General features: G+C 42.6%; 1 protein-coding gene across 12 annotated transcripts in view; it reads left to right on the top strand.

Moving 5' to 3' along the window:
- The window catches only part of CDC42BPA (CDC42 binding protein kinase alpha), a 382,935-nt gene that overhangs the window by 354,769 nt on the left and 4,083 nt on the right, over positions 1-24,083 (top strand). For 7 of the 12 annotated variants that reach the window (XM_058309378.2, XM_071207321.1, XM_058309379.2 and 4 more), the window contains 12 exons: positions 1,765-1,901; positions 2,510-2,649; positions 3,828-3,909; positions 5,127-5,343; positions 6,207-6,269; positions 7,535-8,128; positions 9,671-9,768; positions 12,547-12,631; positions 15,117-15,240; positions 16,140-16,257; positions 22,819-22,936; positions 23,845-24,002. In XM_058309378.2, the coding sequence (XP_058165361.1) occupies positions 1,765-1,901; positions 2,510-2,649; positions 3,828-3,909; positions 5,127-5,343; positions 6,207-6,269; positions 7,535-8,128; positions 9,671-9,768; positions 12,547-12,631; positions 15,117-15,240; positions 16,140-16,257; positions 22,819-22,936; positions 23,845-24,002 (1,934 nt within the window). Of the gene's footprint in view, positions 1-1,764; positions 1,902-2,509; positions 2,650-3,827; positions 3,910-5,126; positions 5,344-6,206; positions 6,270-7,534; positions 8,129-9,670; positions 9,769-12,546; positions 12,632-15,116; positions 15,241-16,139; positions 16,258-18,396; positions 19,730-21,947; positions 22,064-22,818; positions 22,937-23,844; positions 24,003-24,083 lie in introns of those variants that run through there. The other 5 variants (XM_058309382.2, XM_071207322.1, XM_058309384.2 and 2 more) reach the window with 2 other exon arrangements.

Here is a 24,083-nt window from a genome sequence, read left to right as displayed (position 1 = left end):
TAGCTATGCCCATCTTAGTAGATTATGTAATGAGTAATAACTCCTAAAATTTACCCTTAATTCTTACCTTTCAATGAATAAACCATTCCAAAAGGGATATTACCAAGTTAGAATTTTCCAAATGAATCATACTGAAAATGCTCACCTACGTTATCCTCTATGTAAATTGAGGTTCCTGTTGTATATCTGTCATAATAATATATTAGAAGAGCTTAGAGATATTTGACCATTTTTTTAAATATTTGGCTTTATAGATTTTTGCTTAGTTTATTTGGTTCACAAATGTCCATAGTCTCTATTTGACTAATTTTAGAAGTCTCACGTTGATTTCTACATTGAGAAAGGAGTAAACGAGAAGAGAATATAATCAAGGCAGCAAAAATAGCTTACCCCATTTGATTTAAAGTTCAGTATAATTAATAGAGTGCTGTTATGTTAGACTATATATCAGTAAGGAGCTTGAGTTGATCATGAAATTCTCTCATACTTCCAACAAACATGTATTGAATGTCTACTTCATGTCAAGCTCTGGGCTCGATCTTGAAGATAAAATAGGAGTCTAGCAGACAGAATGGAAAGAAGGATGTGCAGTCTAGAAACAGTGTGGCAGGTTCACAGTTACAGGCAATTTTGTAGAGCAGAATATATTAGGCTACATGGAAAATTTGGCAGGAGATGACATGAGAGAAGACAGGGGCCTTGAATATAGAAATAAGGAAATCAGATTTTATCCTGGAGGAGATGAGAAAAATTATCAAAAGGTGAAAGAGAAGACTGCCATCCAGTTTAAATTTTGGAAAGCTCACTCAGGTGGCAATTGGAGACTAGATTAAAGAGTGGTGAAGCTGGTCCAAATAAGAAAGAATGAGAACCTGAACTAAGATGTGGTAATAGATTATGGAAAGGTAGGTGGAAAGGAGGGAATGAACAGGACTTCCACCTCGCTGGGCGTGAAGATGCTAGAGGAGCTGCGCAGGTGCTGGCTTGAGAACCGGTTGGTGGTACTGTTAAGTCAGGGATGTAAGACGGGGCTTGCGCCTGGTCACGGCAGAAGGCACTGAGTTTTCAGGGCACCCAGCGGTGCAGGAGGCGTTTGGGCTGGAGCCAGAAAGAGTGTTGGCTCAATATCTGGGTGTTGTCACCACGGAAGTCGCTGCTGGTCTCTGTGGAGTGCCCCAGGGGACACGCATGGAGTAGGAGAAGCAGGCACCGACAGGGCTCTCGCCGCACCAGCACATAGGGCGTGAATGTGGGAAGAGAGAAGCAGCCGAGAAGCAGCAGAACTGAGAGGAGGGCTAAGAAAGGAGGGTTGGTCAGACATTGCAAAGATGCCAGGTTATTTACTGCCCACTGGTGACGCTTGAAAGAGGGATTTCAGGGCAGACACCTAGTGGCAGGGGGATGAAGAGGTGAAGAGTTAGAGCTGCAGAAATTAATCTTGTTGAAATTTGAAGTTTAAATCAACCATTTTATTCCCAAGGTTAGTTTTTATCTGTTTCTCATTTTGACCACTAAGATTAATAAGAATCATAGTATTAGAATAATAAAGTAAATTTTACCATTTCCCATTGAAATCTTCGTTGGGAAACAAATGGATAGCCCCCTTCCCCTGTCCCCCACGCAATGATAAAAGTTGTTTAAAATAAGATCAGATGTAAGAATTTGTTTAAAAGAGTACCTGGCAAGTGAAGAGCACTCAGTGGATTTTTGTAATAAAAATGAATCTGAATCTGTTGAACATTGTTTCTGTTTTCTCCCCAAAAGTATGTGGATTCTCCTGTCATATAACTTGTGTGAACAAAGCCCCAACCACGTGTCCAGTTCCTCCTGAGCAGACAAAAGGTCCCCTGGGGCTAGACCCCCAGAAAGGAGTGGGGACAGCCTACGAAGGTCACGTCAGGGTGAGTGTCAGGTGGCACGTGAGGTTCATCTCACAATTTTATTTTGTCCAGAGTAATGAGTTGAAATGAAAAACTTAGCCTGTTTTTGGATGTAACTTCCAGAATGTCTCAGATTTCTCCATGCTGTTCTGTCTTGTGATGTCTCCGTGAAGGAGTCTTTGGCACCTGATCTGGCCGAGAGGTGGCGTATGGCCGTGAAGGCCGAGGGTTTTGCCACAGTGGGATCTCACGCTTACCTTGAGTAATATTTGAAGTGTGGGCTGAATTTCATCTTACTGCCAAATTTGACTTTTGTGCTACTTAGAAAGAAATTCATAAATGTTATTTTAATGAATTACTAATAAAAGTTAAAATGACACCATTTAAAATGGTTTCAGAATAAAAAGTCATTCAATGTTTGTAGAATGTTTTCTCCTGTTTTCTCACATTATTAATAATATATGTGTTCTATCTGCTGTTTTACCAACCAACTTGGCAGTCTTACAGCATATTCATGTTATCTTTAGGTTTTTGTCATGCAATTATATATGTAATTATGGAAGTACGATTGACGGTTTAGTTTGAGATGTTTTTGCTTTGTTTGTTTACCTGTCTTTTTATACACGAAGATTCCCAAGCCAGCTGGAGTGAAGAAGGGGTGGCAGCGCGCGCTGGCAGTCGTCTGTGACTTCAAGCTCTTCCTGTTTGACATTGCTGAGGGAAGAGCGGCTCAGCCCAGCGCTGTCGTCAGCCAAGTGATTGACATGAGGTGAGCCTGTGGAGTGAAATGCTTACCATTGCAACAGAGACATAAGAGATGTTTCTGATTTCTCTCTTACTTATTGCCATTTTCATAGAAACGAATTTCATGATAATTGTCTAATTTACTAGTATTGCTATAGTAACAAAATTTGGAAGTGAGGTGTATTTATTGGATGGATTTGTGTGTGTTAGAGCTCAGGGTCTGGGAAAAGAACCTGGTGTGTGATTCTAGTAGACTGCTGGGTAATGAGCCCTGCTGTGTGATGCTTATGTCATCATCTAAAGGTTTTGAGTACAATTCCAGTGTAAGAAAAGGAAATAAAAATCTCAGAATCAGACGAGCTTTTGGAATACAAGCATTTACAGTAGCACATCTCTCAAGAACCGTGAATTTAGGCCCTTGCCCGCCCCTTGGAGATCCTCCTTTGCCCACCTGGAACTCCAGGCCCTTTGTCTGCATGATGTCATTTGCCCCCACAGCTTCAGCCAGGCCCCTCTGCCTCTGTGTCTCGCCAAGTGAATCTTCAGTCCAGCCCTTCTCCCTTCTCAGGACCAGGGCGTTCTCGCTATGTCTTACTTGGACATTTCACAGCCACGTCTCACACACATTACCTTCCCCACACCTAGGGAGAGTGAAGGGTGGATACAGTAAGGTCCAGCAGGCAGAATGTGGCAGAGCCTGCTGAAGGACTCCATCCAGGCAGAGGAGAGGAGTCAGGAGAGGTTGGGGTGCCAAGCCTCCGAGGCCAGGTGGAGGGTGGTACCAGTAACTGGGTTAAGGAAATGATGAGGAATGAATTACTGTGGAGGAAATCTGTTTTAGACGTTGATGGAGCGATAAATGGCAGAGGAGCTGTGCCAAGGGCACTTGAGATTCAGGTAGTCAGTGGGCCCTCTGGAGCAGATCCCAGGTCTGTGACACGACTTACTGACTGTGACTCTGGGTAAGCCAGCATTTATTTCTAGCTCTTACAGAGTGTGCTATTGGTCAGTTACTCTTGACAAATTATTTGGGGCACTATCAGTTAAAATGGGAGAAAAAAAATTAATTTTTCAAATTCAATTTGGGTGTTTTATGCAGTTAAGTTTTAGAGATTGCTTCTTGTATGTTATTTGGATAATGTACCCAAAACAATGCACAAATCCCCTCATACACTGACTTTGAATGTTTCATTTTTCCTTCAGGGATGAAGAATTTTCTGTGAGTTCAGTCTTGGCTTCTGATGTTATTCATGCAAATCGAAAAGATATACCCTGTATATTTAGAGTAAGTATGTGTACAGTAATTTGACTGCTGAATTATATGGTTTGCCTTTCCATATAAATTGTAACCTACTTGTAGTAGAGCCAAGTTTTATACTCCTCTGTATTCTTCTAACTAATATATGGCTTCTAAAATACCTTCCTTTTGGATAAAATTTTTGAGTCATAATTCAATTTTCAAATTAAAAATATATTTTTAAGAAGTTTCTCTATGTGAAAATCTCATTTTAAAAATTAATAGGCATTTAAGTTACCTGTTGCTTTGTAACAACTGCTCCAAAACATAGTGGCTTGAAACAACAGAGATTTATTATTTTTTACAATTGTGTGAGTCAACGGGCAGTGCTTGTGGTGTCAGCTGGGGTCACTCCAGGACTGCATTCACCTGGGAGCCGATGGAGACTGAGCATGCAGTGCGACCTCCCTCCATGTCTCTCAGGTCCCAGGCCAAGCACTGCTTATCATCATCTCTGCAGCCTCTCGGGTCCTCCAGGGCCCATTTATCTACAGCTGACTCATGGAGTGGGATTTCATTGCCACTCCTGTTTATTAATAAGGAATCTATATTTGCAGACTATAAGTCTGTGCTGGCTATGAGTGCTGCTTATGAACTGGTAAACCTTTCTTTTAACGCTGTCACTCAAGGGACCTGATCTTTTCTAATGATAAGTGAGACATAGGCGTGAGGCAGCAGAATGTAAACATTTCTGAACATCTCTGACTTTTTCAAACAAATTGAAAGGTGCTTTGTTGTAGAGGTTCAGAGCATGGACACTGGCTCTCAGACTTGTAGTTGTGTGTCCTTGGAGAAATTATTTAGTTTCTCTGTATCACATTTTTCTCCTATATAAAAGAAGGTATAATAATTGTACCTACTTAATAAGGATATTATCCTGGTTAAATAAGATAATACTTGTAAAGCACTTAGATCAATGCCAAGCAGTCAGTAATTACCCCGTGGTTGTCAGTTTTGTTGTGTGAGTATGTATAGTGTACTTTTTAGGAATTGTGTTCTGGCATTCCTATACTTTTGGGTGGTGTATGCTAGTAGTTGCTTTGTCATGAACTCTAATGCTAAAGGTAGTTATTCTTCTAACTAGAAATAGTTAAAATATGTTAAAGGTATCCTTAAAAGGTTCTTCATTTTACTGGTGGGTGCTAAGCCAACTAGCCTAGAGGTGTCTCTCTCCCAATACCTGACTGTTGATTGAATTGTTCTAGGTCACAGCCTTCCATCTCTCAGCATCGAATAACAAATGCTCCCTCCTGATGCTGGCAGACAGTGAGAACGAGAAGACTAAGTGGGTGGGCGTGCTGAGCGAGCTGCACAGAATCTTGAAGAAGAGCAAATTCAGAGACCGTTCGGTCTACGTCCCCAAGGAGGCTTACGACAGCACCCTGCCCCTCATCAGAACAGCGCAGGCGGCCGCCATCATAGGTAAGGACTTGTGGGCAGATCTCCCTAGGGGGTGAGCACTGGCTATCCTCTAGGACCCCTAAGCCCATGGGTGTGTTGTGTCTCAGGCGCTCAGCGAGTGAGCCTCGAGTGCCAGGACAGGTCGGCGTGTGTAGCTCGTAAGCAAGAGCAGGTGTGCTTTCCCAGTGCTTTTTTTTTTCCTGAAAAACAGTGCCTAAGATTAATTTATTAACTAATCTATATTCTGTTTGTGTGGCTTAGAGCAAGTTATTTAATTTCTTAGAGCATAAGTCTCATATGTAAAATATATACTAAAATTATCTTGCTAAGGTCATTGGGAAGTTAAATAAGATAGAAACACAAAACAGAGTAACCTGCATAAAAAATGCCCTCAATAAATGATAGCTTCTGTACCTGGATTTTTAAATTTTAGCCATCATCTTAATGTACACATACAGCTCTTCTGCTAACTTTTGGTAAATAGTGGAAAATGTAATGAATAGTGCTCACATCTACTTGCCTTTCAGTTTTTCCATCCCCAAACAAGGAATGGAGCTGGACACGGAAAACTAATGAACAGGCTTTTTATTTTATTTTTTTACCATTCCTTGAACATGTACTTAATTTTGTAAGTATTTAAATAGATTAATTTTAAATGTGTGTTCAATTAAAATATACATGAGTTATAATATTTACCGCTGCATTCTGAAAGGCAATTTAATTATGCAAAATTGTTACTGTTATTTCCTAATTTATTTTATTTTGAAATTTCAGTTTTGTGCCAAATTTCATTATTAATATCAGTAAGTTATATCTGGTTTATTATGTTAGTTTTATGTAGTTTTTACTCTCATAAAAATATTTCATATTTATGTCTTATCTAGATCATGAAAGGATAGCTTTGGGAAATGAAGAAGGGTTATTTGTTGTGCATGTCACCAAAGATGGTAAGAGAACATTTATTTTTGAGTAATTTTAAACAATAGGTTGTAAGAAAATGCTAAACTCTAAAATTAATATCGGGGTTTGGTTTTATTCTATAACAAATTTTGCAGATATATTTTTTGATTAGAGCAGTTGTAGGTTTCCAGAAAAACCCTGCAGAGTGCAGCGTTCCCATATTACCCCCTCACACACACAGTTTTCCTTGTTATCAACATTCTGCATTAGTACAGTACCTTAGTTACAACTGATGAAACAATGTTATTACAATTATGCTATTAACTCTACTCCATAGTTTACATTAGGGTTCATTCTTTATGTTGTTCAGCTCTTTAGAGTTTTTAAAAATTTTATTCTGGTAACTTAAATACTACCTAAAATTTCCCATTTTAACCACTTCCAGATATAAATTCAGTGATGTAAATTACACTCAGAGTGTTGTACCTCCGTCACCACTTCCAGTACCAAAACCTTTCCATCATCCAAACAGAAACTCTGTATCCACATCTAATTTAATGTATTTGTAAATAAAAAAAATAATTTTTTATTTCCATAAAGCCCTCACATTCAAAAATTTCAAGTGTGTATTTTTTTTAAGTGTCACTTTATTTAACAGTTGTGGAGTATGAGTTCAGATGGCATTCTAAAGATGGTACATGAAAGAAAATCTTACTTGATTTTTCCGTCGTTCTATTAGTATTATGAAAGGTAGCAACCATTTAAACGGGTTTAAAGGGTTCCCCCCTGCCCCAACTCAAGGTTTTTTCTAGAGAAGAATTAAATACTGGGTAAAATCAAGAAGAATCTGCTTAATTTAGCATACTTAAAATATGATATTCTAAGTTCTATCTTTATATCAAGTTCAATCTTGGGGAAACAGTGCATTTAAACTACTTTAGCTTTTACCTAAGAAATACCTTTAGTTAAAATATCAATTAGTTACTTACAGTTTTTTAAAAATATAACAACCCCATGGTGAAGTTCCCTAGAATTTAGTGTCAGCAAAAAGGATTTCCTTAGGATTTGGCGTGTGCTCAGACGAGCTCTGCCGGGGCTGCCAGGGGCCTCGGCAGTACGTGGAGCAGCCTGCTGGGGAAACTGTGTTCTGCCCCACACTGGGTTGAACTCACCTCCCTTTTTCTGTGTTGGATTTCTGATTTCTGACTCTTCTGTGTCTGTATTTGTGTCTTTATTATAATTATATATCCTTTTGAATTTAATTGGGATGTGATTAAATTAACAAAACATTATTTTGCATTTGATTTATTAGAAATTATTAGAGTTGGTGACAATAAGAAGGTCCATCAGATTGAACTCATTCCACATGATCAGCTCGTCGCTGTCATCTCAGGACGAAATCGCCACGTGCGGCTCTTCCCCATGGCAGCTTTGGATGGGCGAGAGACTGAGTTTTACAAGCTGGCAGAGACTAAAGGGTGCCAAGCCCTAACTTCTGGAAAGATGCACCATGGAGCTCTTACATGCCTGTGTGTGGCTACAAAAAGGCAGGTCCTCTGTTACGAACTATTTCAGAGCAAGACCCGTCACAGAAAATTTAAGGAACTGCAAGTCCCCTGTAATGTCCAGTGGATGGCAGTCTTCAGTGAGCAGCTCTGTGTGGGATTCCAGTCAGGATTTCTAAGATACCCGCTGAGTGGAGAAGGAAATCCCTACAGTATGCTCCATTCCAATGACCATACACTGTCATTTATCACACACCAGCCAATGGATGCTCTCTGCGCGGTCGAGATCTCCAGTAAAGAATACCTGCTGTGTTTTAGCAGCATCGGGGTGTACACGGACTGCCAGGGCCGAAGATCCCGGCAGCAGGAGCTGACGTGGCCTGCGAGCCCTGCCTCTTGCTGTAAGGCGCCCTCTGCTTCGGGCTGTCTTGTCTCTGTTGCTTTCCTTTCATTTTCCTTCCATTTGATCTCCTAAATGTGGTCATTGTTAGTAACAGGTTATTATTTTTTAAGTCATCCTTAAGGTTTTTCTTAAGTACAGGTGCCGTTTATGTAAAGTAACCGTAATGTAGTTAGACCTGAGTCAGCGGGGTCGTCATTAGCATGCATATAATTAAAACTAACCTTCCAAGGAAGATTTTACTTAGATGGGTTTTTAACCTCTATTGTTATATTTTGAAATAACTCCAAATGGTTATCTTTATGGTCACCCAAAATATAGTGCTTCTAAGTATTAATAACTCGTGGGACTTATCCAGGGAGACGTGGTCCCTGAGTGAAGTACTTCACTGGTTACGTGAAGGCATCGTCCAGCATCTATGACAGTGCTTGCCGTTTTCCACTCTTATCTAGACAGAAATCTTAAATTGCTTGTTTTGCTCCTTCAGGAAGTATTCAGACAGGAGTAAATCACTGAGTAGAGGCAGTCCAGCCTGTCAGAGCCTCCTGCCAGGAGGCAGTCGGCCTGGGAGCAGAAGGGAGCAGGAGGGACGGCAACTCAAATGTTCTGTTTTTAGTGGAAGAAATGTGGGCGTGTTTCAGTGCCACAGGGACGGAGCCACAAGGGGGCCGCTAGGGAAGGCTTGACCCTGCGGAAGGTACAGGAAATGGAGTAAAACCCCAAGAGGCCAGAGCGGCTGGCTCCGAGGAAGGAGGAGGAGGAGCAGTGCTGCACGGGTAGTCGAGTGTGAAGGGTCAGTGCAGGTCAGTGTGGGAGAGCCGTCCGTGCTCACTCCAGGAAGAGCAGGAGATCCAGACCAAAGGAAGAGGGAGGCGCCTATCCTGCCTCCAGAACAAACCCTTTCTTCCAGATACTCTGTGACATCATCTAGAGACTGGATGCTTTTGTACCCTAGTCAGAAAACAGTTCAGAGTACTATTATTTATAGGTTTCTAATGTGGAATAAAAATTGGAATGTCTGACTTTTATGAATAATTTCTGTTAGTAATTTAATTTGTGACCTTATTTTAAGTAAATCATTTATTCTTTCTTCCCTTATCACCACTTACTGATATTCATTCTTTGAGCAGTTATGTATTGAGTTTCTACCCCGTGCACCTGTGCTGCACGCTTCACTGTAACTCATAACTGCGACTAGAACAGTCACCCAAAAGTTTCTCTGCTTCCCTAGTTACATTGTCAGTCATATAACTGCTTTAGAAATCAAATACTTTAAATTGTGATGAAGTTCCTTTGTAAAACCAGTAACATGCAAGGGAACTTTGTGTTTTGTCATGACTGTGTAATCTGACCCATGATATGCCAATTCATCATTTATGATATATGTTTTGTCTGCTTCAGAAATGTTTTGATGTGGTTCCTGTATGACAGCAATACAGTTTTGGTAGGGGTGTGCTCTACAGTTACCTCGCACAGATCTTTTAAAATGTCTTGGGTCTAATAGTGAAGAGTAATGGCGAGTCTGTCCCTCCACTCCCCCCAGGTTACAGTGCCCCGTACCTCTCAGTGTACAGTGAAAATGCAGTTGACATCTTTGATGTGAACTCCATGGAATGGATTCAGACTCTCCCTCTCAAAAAGGTAACTGGACATTTGAACATGGGCTAAGTGCATTGAGTGTATGTGAAAACATGAACAGAACTAGTTAGCTATTTTTCATTAATTCAACATTTTTTGGCATGTGTAATTTGGTATTTTGTAACTTAGTAAAAAGTAGGATAATAGAAACAAAGGTCAAACTGGTTAATTTTACTTTCAGGTAGCTCATACCGTATTATTTTTATTACAGTTAGTTTCTTTTTTAAAGATATATTTATTTATTTATTTTTATTTCTCTCCCGTTCCCCCCCCCGCCAGTTGTCTCCTCTCTGTGTCCACTCGCTGTATGTTCTTCTGTGACATCTTCTATCCTTAGCAATGGCACCAGGAGTCTGTGTTTCTTTTTGTTCTGTCATCTTGTTGTGTCAGCTCTCCATGTGTACGGTGCCATTCTTGGGCAGGCTGCACTTTCTTTCGCACTGGATGACTCTCCTTACGGAGTACACTCCTTGTGCATGGAGCTCCCCTACGCGGGGACACCCCTGCGTGGCAGGGCACTCCTTGCGCGCATCAGCACTGCGCATGGCCAGCTCCACACGGGTCAAGGAGGCCCGGGGTTTGAACCGCGGACCTCCCATGTGGTAGACAGACGCCCTAACCACTGGGCCAAGTCCGCTTCCCAACAGTTAGTTTCATTATTTAAATATGATTATAACGAACAACTAGAATGTATCCTACAATCTCAAATGTCAGTTTTATCTTACATTTTTGGCTTAAGGAACCAAAAGGAGAATATTATTGTTCTTAATTATAACTATTTTTCACTAATGGCATGCAGGTTTTAACCCTGTGAAGACAGAATTTACAGGCTAGAAAAAGTGATTAAACCTAACCAAAGCTGTGTATCTCATGATTGAAAAATAAAACAGAATATTTCCTTTTCTTATTTCCTGTGTTTTCATAACATAAAGGGAAATGTTACCAGAAGAGAACTGCTATTTTGTAAGAACAAAGAGTTATAGTTTCATATAGATATGTATAGTACACTTGGGAGGCAGGATATAGAGGAATCAATAAAATTAAGTAGCCAAGATTATATTTCAGATTTTGCCCCATTTTTAAATGACATCAGCAGGGAAAAAACACTCTTGTAAATACTGTCACATTGCATAAAACAGTTAAATTATGCTCCTCCAGTGTGTAATTCTTGGCTCCTTAAATTAGTTCTCTTTTATTTTTATCATTCAAGTTTTGGAATGTATATGAGAGAAACTATGGCACAAAGCTTTAAATAAACTGATTCTTGTGAACCCACCTTATGACTTGAAAACAGAAAACCAATTTCCCCACATCTCCCAGTGAGCTCCTCCCCTCTCGTACCCCTGCCTCTCCCCAGAGAAGAATCACCGTCCCAAATTTCATGTTTATCATTCCTTTGCATTTCTTAAAACACATCATTTTTCTATATTTAAATATTCTGAAATGGTGTCTAGTTTTGCTTGGTTTTGAGCTTTATAAAAAATATGTTCATGTCATCCTCTGCCTTGTTTCACTCATGCCCTGTGTGTCTGAGATCGTCCGTGTTGGTGCACGTCCTCGTGTCCTCATCGACTTCCACTGTGACATACTCTGGGCCAGTCCGTCCCTGTCCTGCTGTGCTCTGATGGCAGGTGCAGCCCCTCTTCCCAGCGTTCTGCTGGTGAGAGTGACGATGCGGGGATGTGGGCCTTCTGGTGCGCGGGGGCAGGAGTTCGAGACGTGCTTGGGTGGAGTCGGGCGCAGGGGGCGGGCGACGCTCGCCTTCCCGAGGCGCTGTCAGTGCTTCCCGCAGTGACTGAGCAGCAGTGTGTGGAGAGGTCACGTGGCCGTCCTGGCAGAGGCTGGGTTTCGTAAAGGGCCGCCACGTGGGACCCCGCTGCTGCGTTAGCCTGTGTTTCCTGGTCCGCTGCGTGACTGAGAATCTTTTATGTATGTTCGTCATTCGCATCTCCTCTCCATGAAGTGCCTCGTCCTGTCTTTCATCCGTTTTCCTTCTGGGTTGGCCATCTTTTCCTTGTTGATTTGTTGGACTTCTTTATATATTGTGGATACTGCATTAGTGGGTGTGGTAGATCTTTTCCCTGTTTGTGACTATCCATTTTCTTATTGTCTTTTGCTGAACAGAAGTTTTTAATTTTCAGTGTAGTTAGATGTATCTTTCTTAACCTGTAGGTTAGTGTTTTCTCTCTTGTTTAAGAAACTCTGTCCTACCTCAAAGTCATAAAGATATGACCTTTATTTTCTTCCAGAAGTTTCAAAGTTTTGCCTGTTACATTCATGTCTTAAATCCATCTGGAGTTCATTTTTTGGGTGTGGTGTGAAGTAGGAATCCAGTTGGAGTTGCTTCCATATGGATAACCAGTCGCTCCATCACGTTTCTTGACAGTCCCCCCTTTCCCCAGAAATCTGCAGTTTCAGCTCATCATCTGTGTGCATTTAGTTTTTGATAACAGAAATTACTCTAAAAATAATTATTTGGTCACTAATGACTTTAAAAAGCCAAACTTAAAGTTTAAATGTATTTCCTCACAGTAATGTTTTGTCACACAAGATATTATTTGCTTAAACTTTTATCATTATAAGCTTGTTCAAATTAAATCATATTTTCCCTTTCTAGTCAGAATTGATGTTAACTTTTGTGGGCTTCCTAAGAGGGCTGTATTTTGAATTACAAGGGTAAAGGAGGGGTCTTTATAGTGTGTGCTTTATATTATACCAAAATGTTGTATCTTTTAATTTGTAAAGGTTTTATTGATATACTAATTTTATTTATTTTTTTAGGTTCGACCCTTAAACACTGATGGATCGTTAAATCTTTTAGGGGTGGAGACTATTAGACTAATATATTTTAAAAATAAGATGGCAGGTAAGAAAATGCACACAGTACTGGGATAGCTCCTGTGGAAGCTCCCTCTGTGGGTTGCCTGCTCAGGTACATGAGTCAGGAGAAGCAGACCCCAGCTTTAATCTCTAGTATATCTTGCATAAAGCCTTTGACTTTGCCACTACCATAATCTCCTAAGATAATGAAGATAAACTACCAGACAAAACGCTATTGTAATTGACCTTGCACAGCTGTGTGAATAAAATATTTGATTCTGGCATAACCCGATTACTTTCCTGTGGAGTACTTAGGTAAATAGGAAAAGCATAGCTGAATATGTCTTCTGTACTTTTAATACTGTAGAAACTAACCAAAATTGGTAGCACTAAAGTCATGAAAACCCTTCCAGAGTTGCAGTTTGGGACTCTAAGAATACATTTTCTGCCAGTGGATAGGGCTTAGAACTTCTGAAGTACCATTAATGACAACATGGGGGAAGGTAGGGAAGAGAGAAAATCCAGAGTGTCCAGGGTCAGCGCAGAGGGCGTGGGAGTGCTGGACGTTACGGCGAAGGAAGGGGCGTTGGCAGCGACCCAGCAGTGAGGGAGTCCCCCGGGAGGCCGTGCCTGCGGAGCGGAGGCCGGGAGGTACACTGTTGGCCAGTCAGGATGCCCAGAGAGGTCAGATCTCACTCTTAAGAAATGCTATTCCAAGACCCTCCTCTGTATAACAAAGTCATTGTCATGGTGTGGCCACAGCTCTTTGTGTAACAGAGTTATTCATACATTTTTAAATTTTTTCTGTGGTGAATCTGTTAATGGATGTGCAGCTATGGCGTGTCATATTGAAATTAACAATTTACGTGGTCTTAAGGGTAAGTTAAAACATGGGCTCAAGAAAGCACATGACAGTTATCTCTGGGTAGTGGGTTTAGTCTCTTCTTTATGCTTTTCTTTTCCCTTCATATCCCTCCAATAAATTTGTATACTATCAGAGAAAAAAATATCAGAGGTTTTCCTGCACTTTTTTCCCTTTAAGCACAAAAATAATACACAGAAACCATTTGGTTCCTGTTTCGGTGCCTTGGCCCCTCCTCATGGTCTGGAGGCGTCTTGCTGTGCAGACGAGGGCGCTCCAGGGAGCCTGAGAAGGACATTCGAGTTGGAGAAGCGCTTCTCACTCAGAGATGGACTTACCGTGACGCTGACGCTTCACACCCTCACTTCCAAGACCTAGCTTAATTTTTGTGTCCCATTTCTTCTCAGATATTTGTGCAGCTTGGGTACACCCTGTCCTCACGTTGTGTGACCGTGCTGGTTGTAAACTGCCCACACCCAGTGCGTGTCTGTAGGACACACTGCTCCACCTGGCCTTTTCCCACGCTCCAGGATCGGAGTGGAGGTGGAGGCTGGGGAAGAAAAAAAGAGAAGGCCTCCATCTCTGGGAGCTCCTTCCTTCTCCCTTCCTTGCCTGTCCTTCCCCTCTTAGGAGCTCACGGTACACCTGCAGCCCCCTGACTAGCCAGAACTGCCTGGTGCTACCGGCCTACCAAAACCCACTCAAATCCCAAATTCCAGAATTAGCTCTCATATCTTCATCTACTTTTTGAAACTCTCTTCTTTTATTTTTGTTGTCAGGAAAGCCAATCAGATTAAGCTGCATTGTTATACCTCAAGGAATGTTGCTTTTTTACTTTGGCTTGCCCTCCAGTTCCACTTGGCTTGTCTGCACATTCTTTTCTCACTTCAGCTTTTTGGGTCCTGAAAACTTGTAAGGATTGACTTTTCTCTTTTTCCTTATCTTATTTAGAGAATTGACCCCTGCCATGCTTTACACATACATAGCCCAACACGTTTTGGGAACCCCTGCTAGTAATTTGGTTTACTTCTAGGTATGAATAACTGAATGGGAAAAAATGGGCACTGGGTTCCAAGGTGTCTGTGTATCACCCACTCCTGAGATCAGAAGAGTAGACGTAGTGACAGATTCTTATTTCTGGTGAAGGAGGTAGTAGGAGCGCATTCCTTTTCCTTACTGCCCATCTCACAGATTAAATCTTGCAAAGGCAATATTTTATTATGTAAAAGTAACTTTAATTGTTACCATTTACATGAATAGCTTACCACTGATGCCAGATTACTGTAAGGTATAACAGTAGGAGCTCTTTTAACACCCCTAAGCCATGAAACCTCTCCTGGAGGGAGAGGGAAGACTAGAGATGCTGCATGGGGTGGCAAGTCGGGTGATAGGAACCAGGGCAGCTACATTTTTTTCTTCCAGAAATATTGTGCCATCTTATGCTTACAGTCAAAGTGAAAATATATTAAGTGAAGTGTCTAATTTCAGCATGTATATTATATGCTGTTTTGATAATTCTTGCTTATATACTACCAACACACAACTTTTCAAAATCAGATCTGTATGTATTTGTGCAATTGATTAACATTTGTACTGTCTTAGAGATAAATGACTAGAAACTGTTTTAACCATTTAAGGAACGCCACTGTTGTCTGTATTTTTTTAATAGAAGGAGATGAACTGGTAGTTCCTGAGACATCAGATAATAGTCGGAAACAAATGGTTAGAAATATTAACAACAAGCGGCGTTACTCCTTCAGAGTCCCAGAAGAGGAGAGGATGCAGCAGAGAAGGTAGATACTTAATTTGTTATTAATCATCCATGCAAACTTGTAGCATCTGAAGGAACATTTGGTGATACTGCTTTATTTAATTTGTAAGGAAAATGTGATCTCTGAAAATCATTCATCTGTGGTGCCAAAACTGCAATTATGAGTGTAACGTCTTAGTATAATTTTAATTATTACTCTCAGAGTTTAGTGTTTGTATGTGGAATCATCAGTTTTTGGAACATGTATCTTTCCTATGTCATAAACATAGAATATATCTGTGCATGTAGTAAACTTGCATATGTTTAAGAAGTTTGGATTGACTGTTCTCTTCATGAGCAAACAGAAATAGACTTGTAGTTACATTTAAAAGCATTTCTGGAAGGCGGATCTAGCTCAGGTGACTGGGCTCCCGTCTACCATACGGGAGGCCCTGGGCTCAATTCCCAGGGCCTCCTGGTGAAGGCGAGCTGGCCTGCGCCACCGCAGAGAGCTGAGAGCAGACGGTGAGCACAAGCAACAAGGAGGGAAAGGGATAAATAAATGAAGTAAAAATAAATAAATCTTCAAAAAAACAAAACAAAATTTCTAAAGTGATAGCAATTATTTTTAGAAACATAATAAAATGGTTAAAATCATCTATGAAATAGACTATAGCTTTTTTGATGTCTAAGTATAAAAAGAATCTTGTCTATTTTCCCACCAAAAATCATAAGATCTTGTATTTAAAATTTAAAGCAAAACCTTCTAAGGAAGTAAATTTTTAATTGAGTATATACTCTGTTATATTTAACTATATCTTAAGATGATTTTAAAGTTTTATTTTTACAAAAAACTGAAATTAAAGTGTGCTTAATTTATTTTTCTTTTGTTATCTAGATTAATCCTAGAAAAAGTATCTAAACAGGTATTTTGTCTTACAGAGAGATGCTGCGAGATCCAGAAATGAGAACTAAATTAATTTCTAACCCGACTAACTTTAACCACATAGCACACATGGGCCCAGGAGACGGAATACAGATCCTGAAGGACCTCCCCGTGGTAAGAGCAGTGAAGGGCGAGCGTGAGCAGAGGCGCGGCCAGCAGTGAGCGGGAGCGCGGCCGGGTCCCAGAGGACGTGCCGTCTCCATCCAGGGAAGGCCTGGTCTCAGAATCCGCTCCCTTCTTCTCACAGTCGGAACCTTGTCTTAACGTCCTCAGTCTTGTTTCCCTTTATTCTCAGAAGTAAACATAACATAACCATACAGTCCAAGGCCTCTTTTTTCCTTACAGAAGTTAAAATGTTGGACACAAAATACCCTAAATAGAATTTTTAAACTAAAATAAGTAGTTGAAATGTGAATGTATTTATAGCTTATATTTGATAGATCTTTTATATCGAAGTGTCCCTCTTGTCCTACTTTTTCTCCCCTCACCCTTCCACCACTTAAAATAAACCTCTGCATATATTTTTTCAAAATAATACCCAGTCTTTATTCCTAAGCAAAACAAGTTCAGATCGCATTTCCCAAAGACTCATCCCCCGCTGGCTCCATGCCCGTGTGCTGGCTCCTGATCCAGTTGTGCCTCTTGAACTGAAGCCCTTGTCCTCACCTGATTTGGCTAACCCAGCATTTTGGGATTTTTGCCCTAGCAATTCAGTCATTTGTAACATTCCTCCCGCTCCTTTCATGTCTTCTTCTCGTGTCAGTGCCTCTGTTTCCCGAGGTAGAAAGTTGGTGCAGATGCCTGTCCCTGCCCTTCTCCTGTGCATGTCCCACACAGTAACACCTCCCTGTGTCTGCGTCCGTGGTCCCACAGCAGGAGTTCATTTTCACGGGACTTTTGTTTTTGCTTGCAGGGAGCATAAAAGCTGGGTGGGGCTGTTCACAGGCATTTCATCAGTCACTTAACAAATATTCTTTGAGCGCTGACTGTGCCCAGAACTGCGCTGACCTCAGAGAAGACAATGGTGAACAGCGCAATAATACGCATGTCTGAAAAATGATGATCTGCATGTCTGTACCTGGGTGTGTGTCTGTTTATTGAAAAGCTTGTGCTCTTTTACTGTATTCTCAGACTTCCACTGAAATTATCTATACTTAATTAACTGTTTCTAAAAAATGAAGAATTAAATTCACCTAATAAAGGGCTTTCGAATACTAAAGTCACATGCTGTCATCTCTGCAAAAAGCATGGACCCATTCTTAGTGTTTTAACTTACTCAGATCAGTATTACTTTCCTGTGAAATGCTTATACGCTTACGGCTCACTGGAGAGCTTTGGAAGCTTCCTCTGAACTGACCCTGAAGTACTTGTCGGCCTCGTGAACCTGGAAGGGCCAGCAAGCCTGAGAGTCCTGTTTTCTCCCGCGTCCCCTGTCAAATGCGAGCTTTTCGTGTGTTTGGTGAGCCCGGAGAATATAGGCAATATTAGGTAGTGTGCATGTCATGGGAAGACATGCTGTGTACATTGTCTTCAAAATTTTTAAGCATTTACCTTTTTTCATAAGTGAATGCTGGTAATAAAGGACAGATTTTTCTCCAGTTGAATGCAAGAATAATATTTTACCCCTAAAAGATACATTTCTACTGGCTTTATGATTAGTAACTTTAGCTCCACATAAATTTCCTATCCAATGCTAAAATTGTTAATAAAGATAAAATTTCCAGCTTATTGATCTTTTAGCTGTTCAAGAAGTAATTTTGCTTCTTAAATCAAAATTACAGCATTTGCATCAATATTTTTTTTCCTTTTTGGAAACAGTCTTGAAAAATACTGATTTCATTCCTATCTCAAAATGAAAAACAGTATCTTCTAAAGGAACTTTTAAGCCTAATCTACCAGCTTTTTTTTTTTTTTTTAACAAAGAAAGTTCATCTCAATTCCTAAGAATGCAAATACCAACTTGAGTTAGTAAACATTCTCTCTAGCAAGTCATTCAACCTCTGCCTTTAATAAAAAAGTTTGTAAGATGTTTTCCAGAAATGTAGTTGTTTTTTCCCCAAGAGCCAAAACTTGAAATTTTCCATTACGGAAGGTAATTGTACACTAAGTGATAGTTCCCAACTATTCAGAACTTATTTGATAGTACTACTTTGCTTTTTCTGTGTGCATGTTGTCAGAAATGTCACATGTAATTAGCAAACCCATGTCCATTACCTTATTAGGTCTTTCTCTTCTCTCTGTTGTTTTTGATAGCCAGATCTCCCTTATCCACTCCCTCATCATCACTCCAGTCTGATCTCCTCTCCGATCAACTTTGAGCACATCTATCACATGACTGTTAATTCTGCTGAAAAGTTTCTCTCTCCTGATTCCATAAACCCTGACTATTCCCCGTCTCTGCGCTCTGTCCCTGGTACACCAAGCTTTATGACTCTGAGGGTACGACCAGCCAAGTCCGGCGTTAACTTTTACTAACGAGTGCGGGTCTCCAGTTGCCCCGCCTAACCAGCGACACGCGGAGCCAGCGCCGTTTCGTGGATGCCCCCAGGCCTGATGTCCCTCCCCGGCCCGGTCCCGCTCCTGCTGCTGCTGCCTCCTCCTCCTCTTTCTTCAAGTCCTAATTTCTTGTTTCTTTCGAAGAAGAAAAGAGAGGACTGAGGAAGCTATTTGCTTTATTTTTGAAATGATATTGGAGGTTTTTTGTGTTTAATAAATTGTTTTCCATCATGGTATTTTCATTATAAAGCCCATTATAAGAAATAGCTTGAGTGGGCCTTTTTTCTGCCAGAATGAAGAAAAAAAGGCTCCCAGAATTTCTGGAATTTTTTATATCTCATCCCTCCATATAACTAACTCAGAGAAAATTTTTATATTTAATGAGGCTTAAGTCTATGATAGGGCTTACCCACTTAGCTCCTATCTATAATAAACCCCTTTTTGAAAAGCTTCAAAGAAAAAAGTATAACACTGTTAATGAGTAACAGGAAAAATTATAAAAAGGAAGTAGATCCTACTAATCTTTGGCTTGCTGGCAATGCCTTTAATTCCAACCAGGACCCTAGATGAACTGAACTGAATCAAAGAGAGGCAAAAAAAACACAGCATACCTTGTTCTGAAGGCCGTGCGTCTGCTGTCAGCCCCTTTCACGTGGCTGTGGGTTGGTTAGGAGAGATTTGGCAGGAGCTGGAGAGCCGGGGGCACCAGGGCAGGATGTCCATATCAAGATACTCTGAAATCGAGAAACGTGTCCTCTGTCGTAGGAGCCATTCCCCATGGTGCCCTCTGGCTTAGAAATAATCATAGCATCTGCTTTTATTTGTAATTTAGTAGTCTTCCAGTAAGAAAGTTAATTGTAGGGTTAGAGGTTTATTTTGATGTTTTTGTTGTATTGAAAAATTGTTCTAAGTTATTGTGTTTTAAATATCCTTGTCATTGACATTAAATTATAATGTCTTCTAAATGTCTTAAGAAAAAAGGATTAACCATGATAAACGTTAAAATAAGCCTTAGTTTGCTTGGTAACAGTGCAGGGAGAGGATTCCAGAGGAATGTTGTATAAATTAATCAAGAACTTCTTCAAGATGGTAGAAATGTTGCTTAAGGTAGCCATCCATAAATAGGAAGTGGAAGTTTTACCCAATTTTAAGCATATTTGTACATGGAGAGGATATAGGCTTAGGTTCCATATCACTTTATAATGAAGTTTAATTTTAACCGAATGAGAAACTTTTTAAAAAATACTCTTTCCTTGAATTGCTTTTTACTTTTACATTTTTTTCCCCTTGAACACTTCCTTTGTATCATTCCTTTATTATTTCAACATTCAATGTTACCCAGCAATGGGTCTATTTTCTAGGCTAATTTTTGCCATTTATTCTAGGGTAGGTTTATTTTATAGAAAAGGACAGCCCCAGGGTATTTTAAGGTTTATTTGGGGGGGGGGGGTAAAACTGTGGCGCTGGAACTGCTGCTCCGGCCCCTACGCTCTCCTCGCTGCGTTGGTGTGGCCACTGGGTTCCTCGGGGTCGCTCCTGAGTGTGGGAATGGCGACTGCTAGCCCCCGCTTTTCATTGTAAGCTTTTTGTTTCTTTAGAGTTAAAGGGGAAAAAAGGTAAAGCATTTGCTTTAAACTGATAACACACTAAGAATTACATGGACTTTGCAAATTTGATCTGTGAATCAGAATGGCCGAGGCTGCTTCGGGCGCCTCCAGCCGTCCCTGCTGTGACTCTTCCGGTGTCTGGCTCGGGTTCCCGCAGCGATCTCGGCTGTTGTCCTGTCTCCAGCTGCGACCCCACTGCGACCTCAGGTGTTCTGGACGCTGAGGGACACCGACACTGCAGGCGGATCAGTCACAGCCCCCTCGTGGGGCCCTGGCACTGGGGTCCACCTCTAGGCTCTCACTCACTACAACGCAGAGTGCTTTCAGCCACAGCTGAGGACACGTCTTCTTTTACTTGTTTCTTTTCATCTCAAAAGTCTCAAGTGTTTGTGCTCATTTCATGGTATTAGATACTGAGTCGTTTGACCTGTACCATATTATACCACAGGTGACAGTCATCTTTTAAATGTTATTGTATAAATTGGGTTATTTGGAGATTTGCTATCAGTTATTTAAACAGTACAAGTAAAATGTCTTTTGTATCTTTCAGACAGATACCCACTTTTAATGTCAAACTAGTATTAATGCAGTATATTCTTACAGAAAAGATTGTAATTTGAAATTCATAATGCACATTGCCAACCGCAGTAACCCCAGGGCTTGAAGTAGAAAATTAGGATTGCAGGCATGATTCATTTCTTCAGCAGAGTATGTACCACACTAGTCACTGTTTTAGATGCTGGAATTGAGTTTTGTCATGATCGCAGTCAGTTTAAGAAATGCTAAAATGACCAAAGGGATGAGGCCCCCACGTCCCCAGCTGGGCAGAAGGGCCTGTGGGTGGTGCTAGGTGGGGAGGAGGGTCGTAGGGGGGTCCATCAGGGCGCCGGCCTGATGTCACGTGCTTGAAGGGCGGGTGTGAGCGTGTAAGGGGTCGTGTTGGCACGTAGGCCTTCCCTTGCTGGACCTTGTAGAGCTTTCAGGTAAAGTCGACTTATATTCACATGAAATAATGTCCGTCAGCGACAGGTCAGGAATAAATTTTTCTGATGTCCTCTCACTTTAATGTACCAAAAGAGAGGTAACATTTATTTAGCATGAGGGGTGATTACAACACATTCAGTGTTTTTGAAACACTAAAGTGAGGCAAACTTGTCTATACTAGCTAGCTTTGTGTTGCATGCTGTTTGAAAAAAGCATGCTACCATAAGGCCAACTGTGAAAGAATAAAATAGTGTTGGAATAAAAGAAGAGTAGGAAATATACCAAATTGTTAACAGTGTCTGGTGAATTCATAGGTGACATTTTTTGGTCTCTTATGATTTCAGTATTTATCATTTTCTATAATCAGTATTGCCTTTATAATCAGAAAAACAAATAATTTTAATGAGTTGTTTGTGCTAAGAGAACTTCCTCTTTGTCCTCTGTCTGTGGTCGTGACCATCAGGGTGACTTCTGACCTCGTGGAACCCTGCAGCGACGTGGGCCTGGGTGTCAGGTGGCAGTAGCGCGTTGTGCTCCTAACTCAGAGGCGGGCGAGCGGGTGCCTCTGCCAGCGCGTGGCTCTCTTCACTGCGTTTCCATCGTAGAGTCACAGGCCTCCTGAGCCCCCAGCCAAAAGGGAAGGTGCAGAGGGAGCCTGCGGGTGCCTCCTGGGCTCCTGAGCGCAGGGACGGGCTAAGCGCTGCATTCTTGCCTCAGCCAGGGCCCCGTGGCAGCCGACGGCCGGGAGCGTGGGGCGCAGGCTGCGCTCACCCCAGCTGCGCTGCGAGCAGGCCCCGGGCCTGTGGCGATGAAGGAGGACTGGAAAGGAGCAGGTAGAGTTTTAAATAAACATAAATCTGTTTATAAATCATGAAAAATCAAAGAACACCAGACCATTTGTGTCAGAAATCGCTTGTGTGAGGCTGGGAAATCCTCAGAAATGGAGAGAGCCCTGCAGTGATGGAAAGGGATGTGCCCCTTCAGTGTGTGCAGGCGGCACACGGGGATCCGTGGGGCTGCTCCTCCCCGCCCTCGCCAGCCCTGCACCCCGCTCCTGTCCTCGGCCGTGCTCCAGCTCACCGCGCACCCCACGATTGTAGGGGCAGGCTGGGGTCACGCAGCAATTAGATGGAAGCCCCCCTAGTGCTCCTGCCGGCGTAGGACACGGCGGTGAAGAACATGATTCTAGGTCACCTTCCTCCAAGGGGGCTACTTGTGCATCTACCGAGTTATCCTTAGCAAACAGAAACGTCGTCCCTAGGAAAAGCTTTGCTTCAGTTCTTTGCAAATGTCCATGTAATTTTACACTCACTATCACCTCTAACCATATAACTCTTTCTTACTGTTCCCACAGCAAAAGATTCTTACTGATAAGTGTTTCAATAAGTAAAAGAATAGATATTTACCCTCAAGTGGATGGGGAGGATTTCATATTATGGTATATTATTTTTGTGGGAGAGAAGGATTATATAATTTGCTATTTCTCTTCATCACTTTGGTCAAGATAATTCTAATTCTTGATAATTATACTGGAAAATAGAAAGTTCCTGTCTCTCTGGCTGAAGGTGTTTCTTTCTCTTCTTCGTAGAACCCCCGGCCTCAGGAAAGCCGGGCGGCGTTCAGCGGCTCCGTCAGCATTCCCTCCATCACCAAGGCCCGCCCTGAGCCGGGCCGCTCCATGAGCGCCAGCAGCGGCCTGTCGGCAAGTAAGTGCCCCGTCCGCGGGAAGGCCGTGCCCCAGGCCCGGGCGGCCTCCTGCCCTTGGGGTCCGACGCGTGTGTGCACTTGAGACCCTAACATTGGAGCTTAGCAAAATTGAAAGGCGTGTTCCATGTGTCCAAGTTTGAAAACAAAAAACAGAAACTGTTCAATTTTTCAAGCTCTTACGTACCCAAGAAGATTTTTATTACAGATTTAACAAAAGTTCTCCGTTGTCGAGCACTCTAGCAGATACAGAACACTGCGATGGCCAGCACACTGAGGAGCAGTTCTCTGCTGCCCTCGACTAGCTTTCTGTTTCCCAACGCTAAGGTCAAATGGGGGGGGGTTTTGAAGAAAACCACCTCCCTTTTGCATCTCAGGCTTCCTGCCCGTGGGTGGACATGCTGTTTGTGGAAAGTCTCCGGAAGTTAGGTGACACTTGGGACTTATTTCTGGAAATGTCCTTTGCTGCTGTCACTGAGGACAGAGCTCTTGAGCACCTGCCGTGGGCAGGCCCTGCGCCAAGCCGAGGCAGAGAGGCCACTCCATGAGGAGAGTGGCAGCCCGCAGTACCAGCGCCACGGTGCTGTGGCCGCCCCAGGGCACGGAGACTCACAAGGAAGTGTGTGCGGGGGTCCTGGAGGGCCGCGGGGGTGGCCCATGAGCAGGACATTGCCGGCCTGGCCGGCCGCAGGGAGCCGCACAGGGCAGCAGGGCTGCTGGACGCAGGGGAGCGCTGGCCGCGGGCACGCAGGACCCAGGGCGGTGGCTTCGCCCAGCAGCCGTCATCGGGCAGGGCTGGCCAGGTGCCATGGGGCAGGGAGGACAGTGGGTCGCCTCAGCAGCCGCACGTCCAGGGGCCCGGGGCCCGCCCTCGGCCGTGTGCGTGAGGTCTCCTTGCTGCTGTGCTTAGGGTCGTCGGCTCAGAACGGCAGCGCGTTGAAGAGGGAGTTCTCGGGAGGAAGCTATGGCGCCCAGCGGCAGCCCGCGCCCTCGCCCTCGGAGGGCTCCTTGTCTTCCGGAGGCATGGACCAAGGGAGTGACGCCCCCGCGAGGGACTACGACGGCGAGGTGAGGGCGCGGGGGGCAGCCCGCCGAGTCTCCTGCCGGAAGAGGACGGCCACTGCCGGGCAGTGGCCTTGGCGGCAGCAG

The sequence above is a fragment of the Dasypus novemcinctus genome, chromosome 13 (assembly GCF_030445035.2).
Source record: "Dasypus novemcinctus isolate mDasNov1 chromosome 13, mDasNov1.1.hap2, whole genome shotgun sequence".
NCBI classification, from domain to species: domain Eukaryota; kingdom Metazoa; phylum Chordata; class Mammalia; order Cingulata; family Dasypodidae; genus Dasypus; species Dasypus novemcinctus.
The sequence above is the reverse complement of the archived record's forward strand: the minus strand, read 5'-3'. Positions and strand labels throughout refer to the sequence as shown.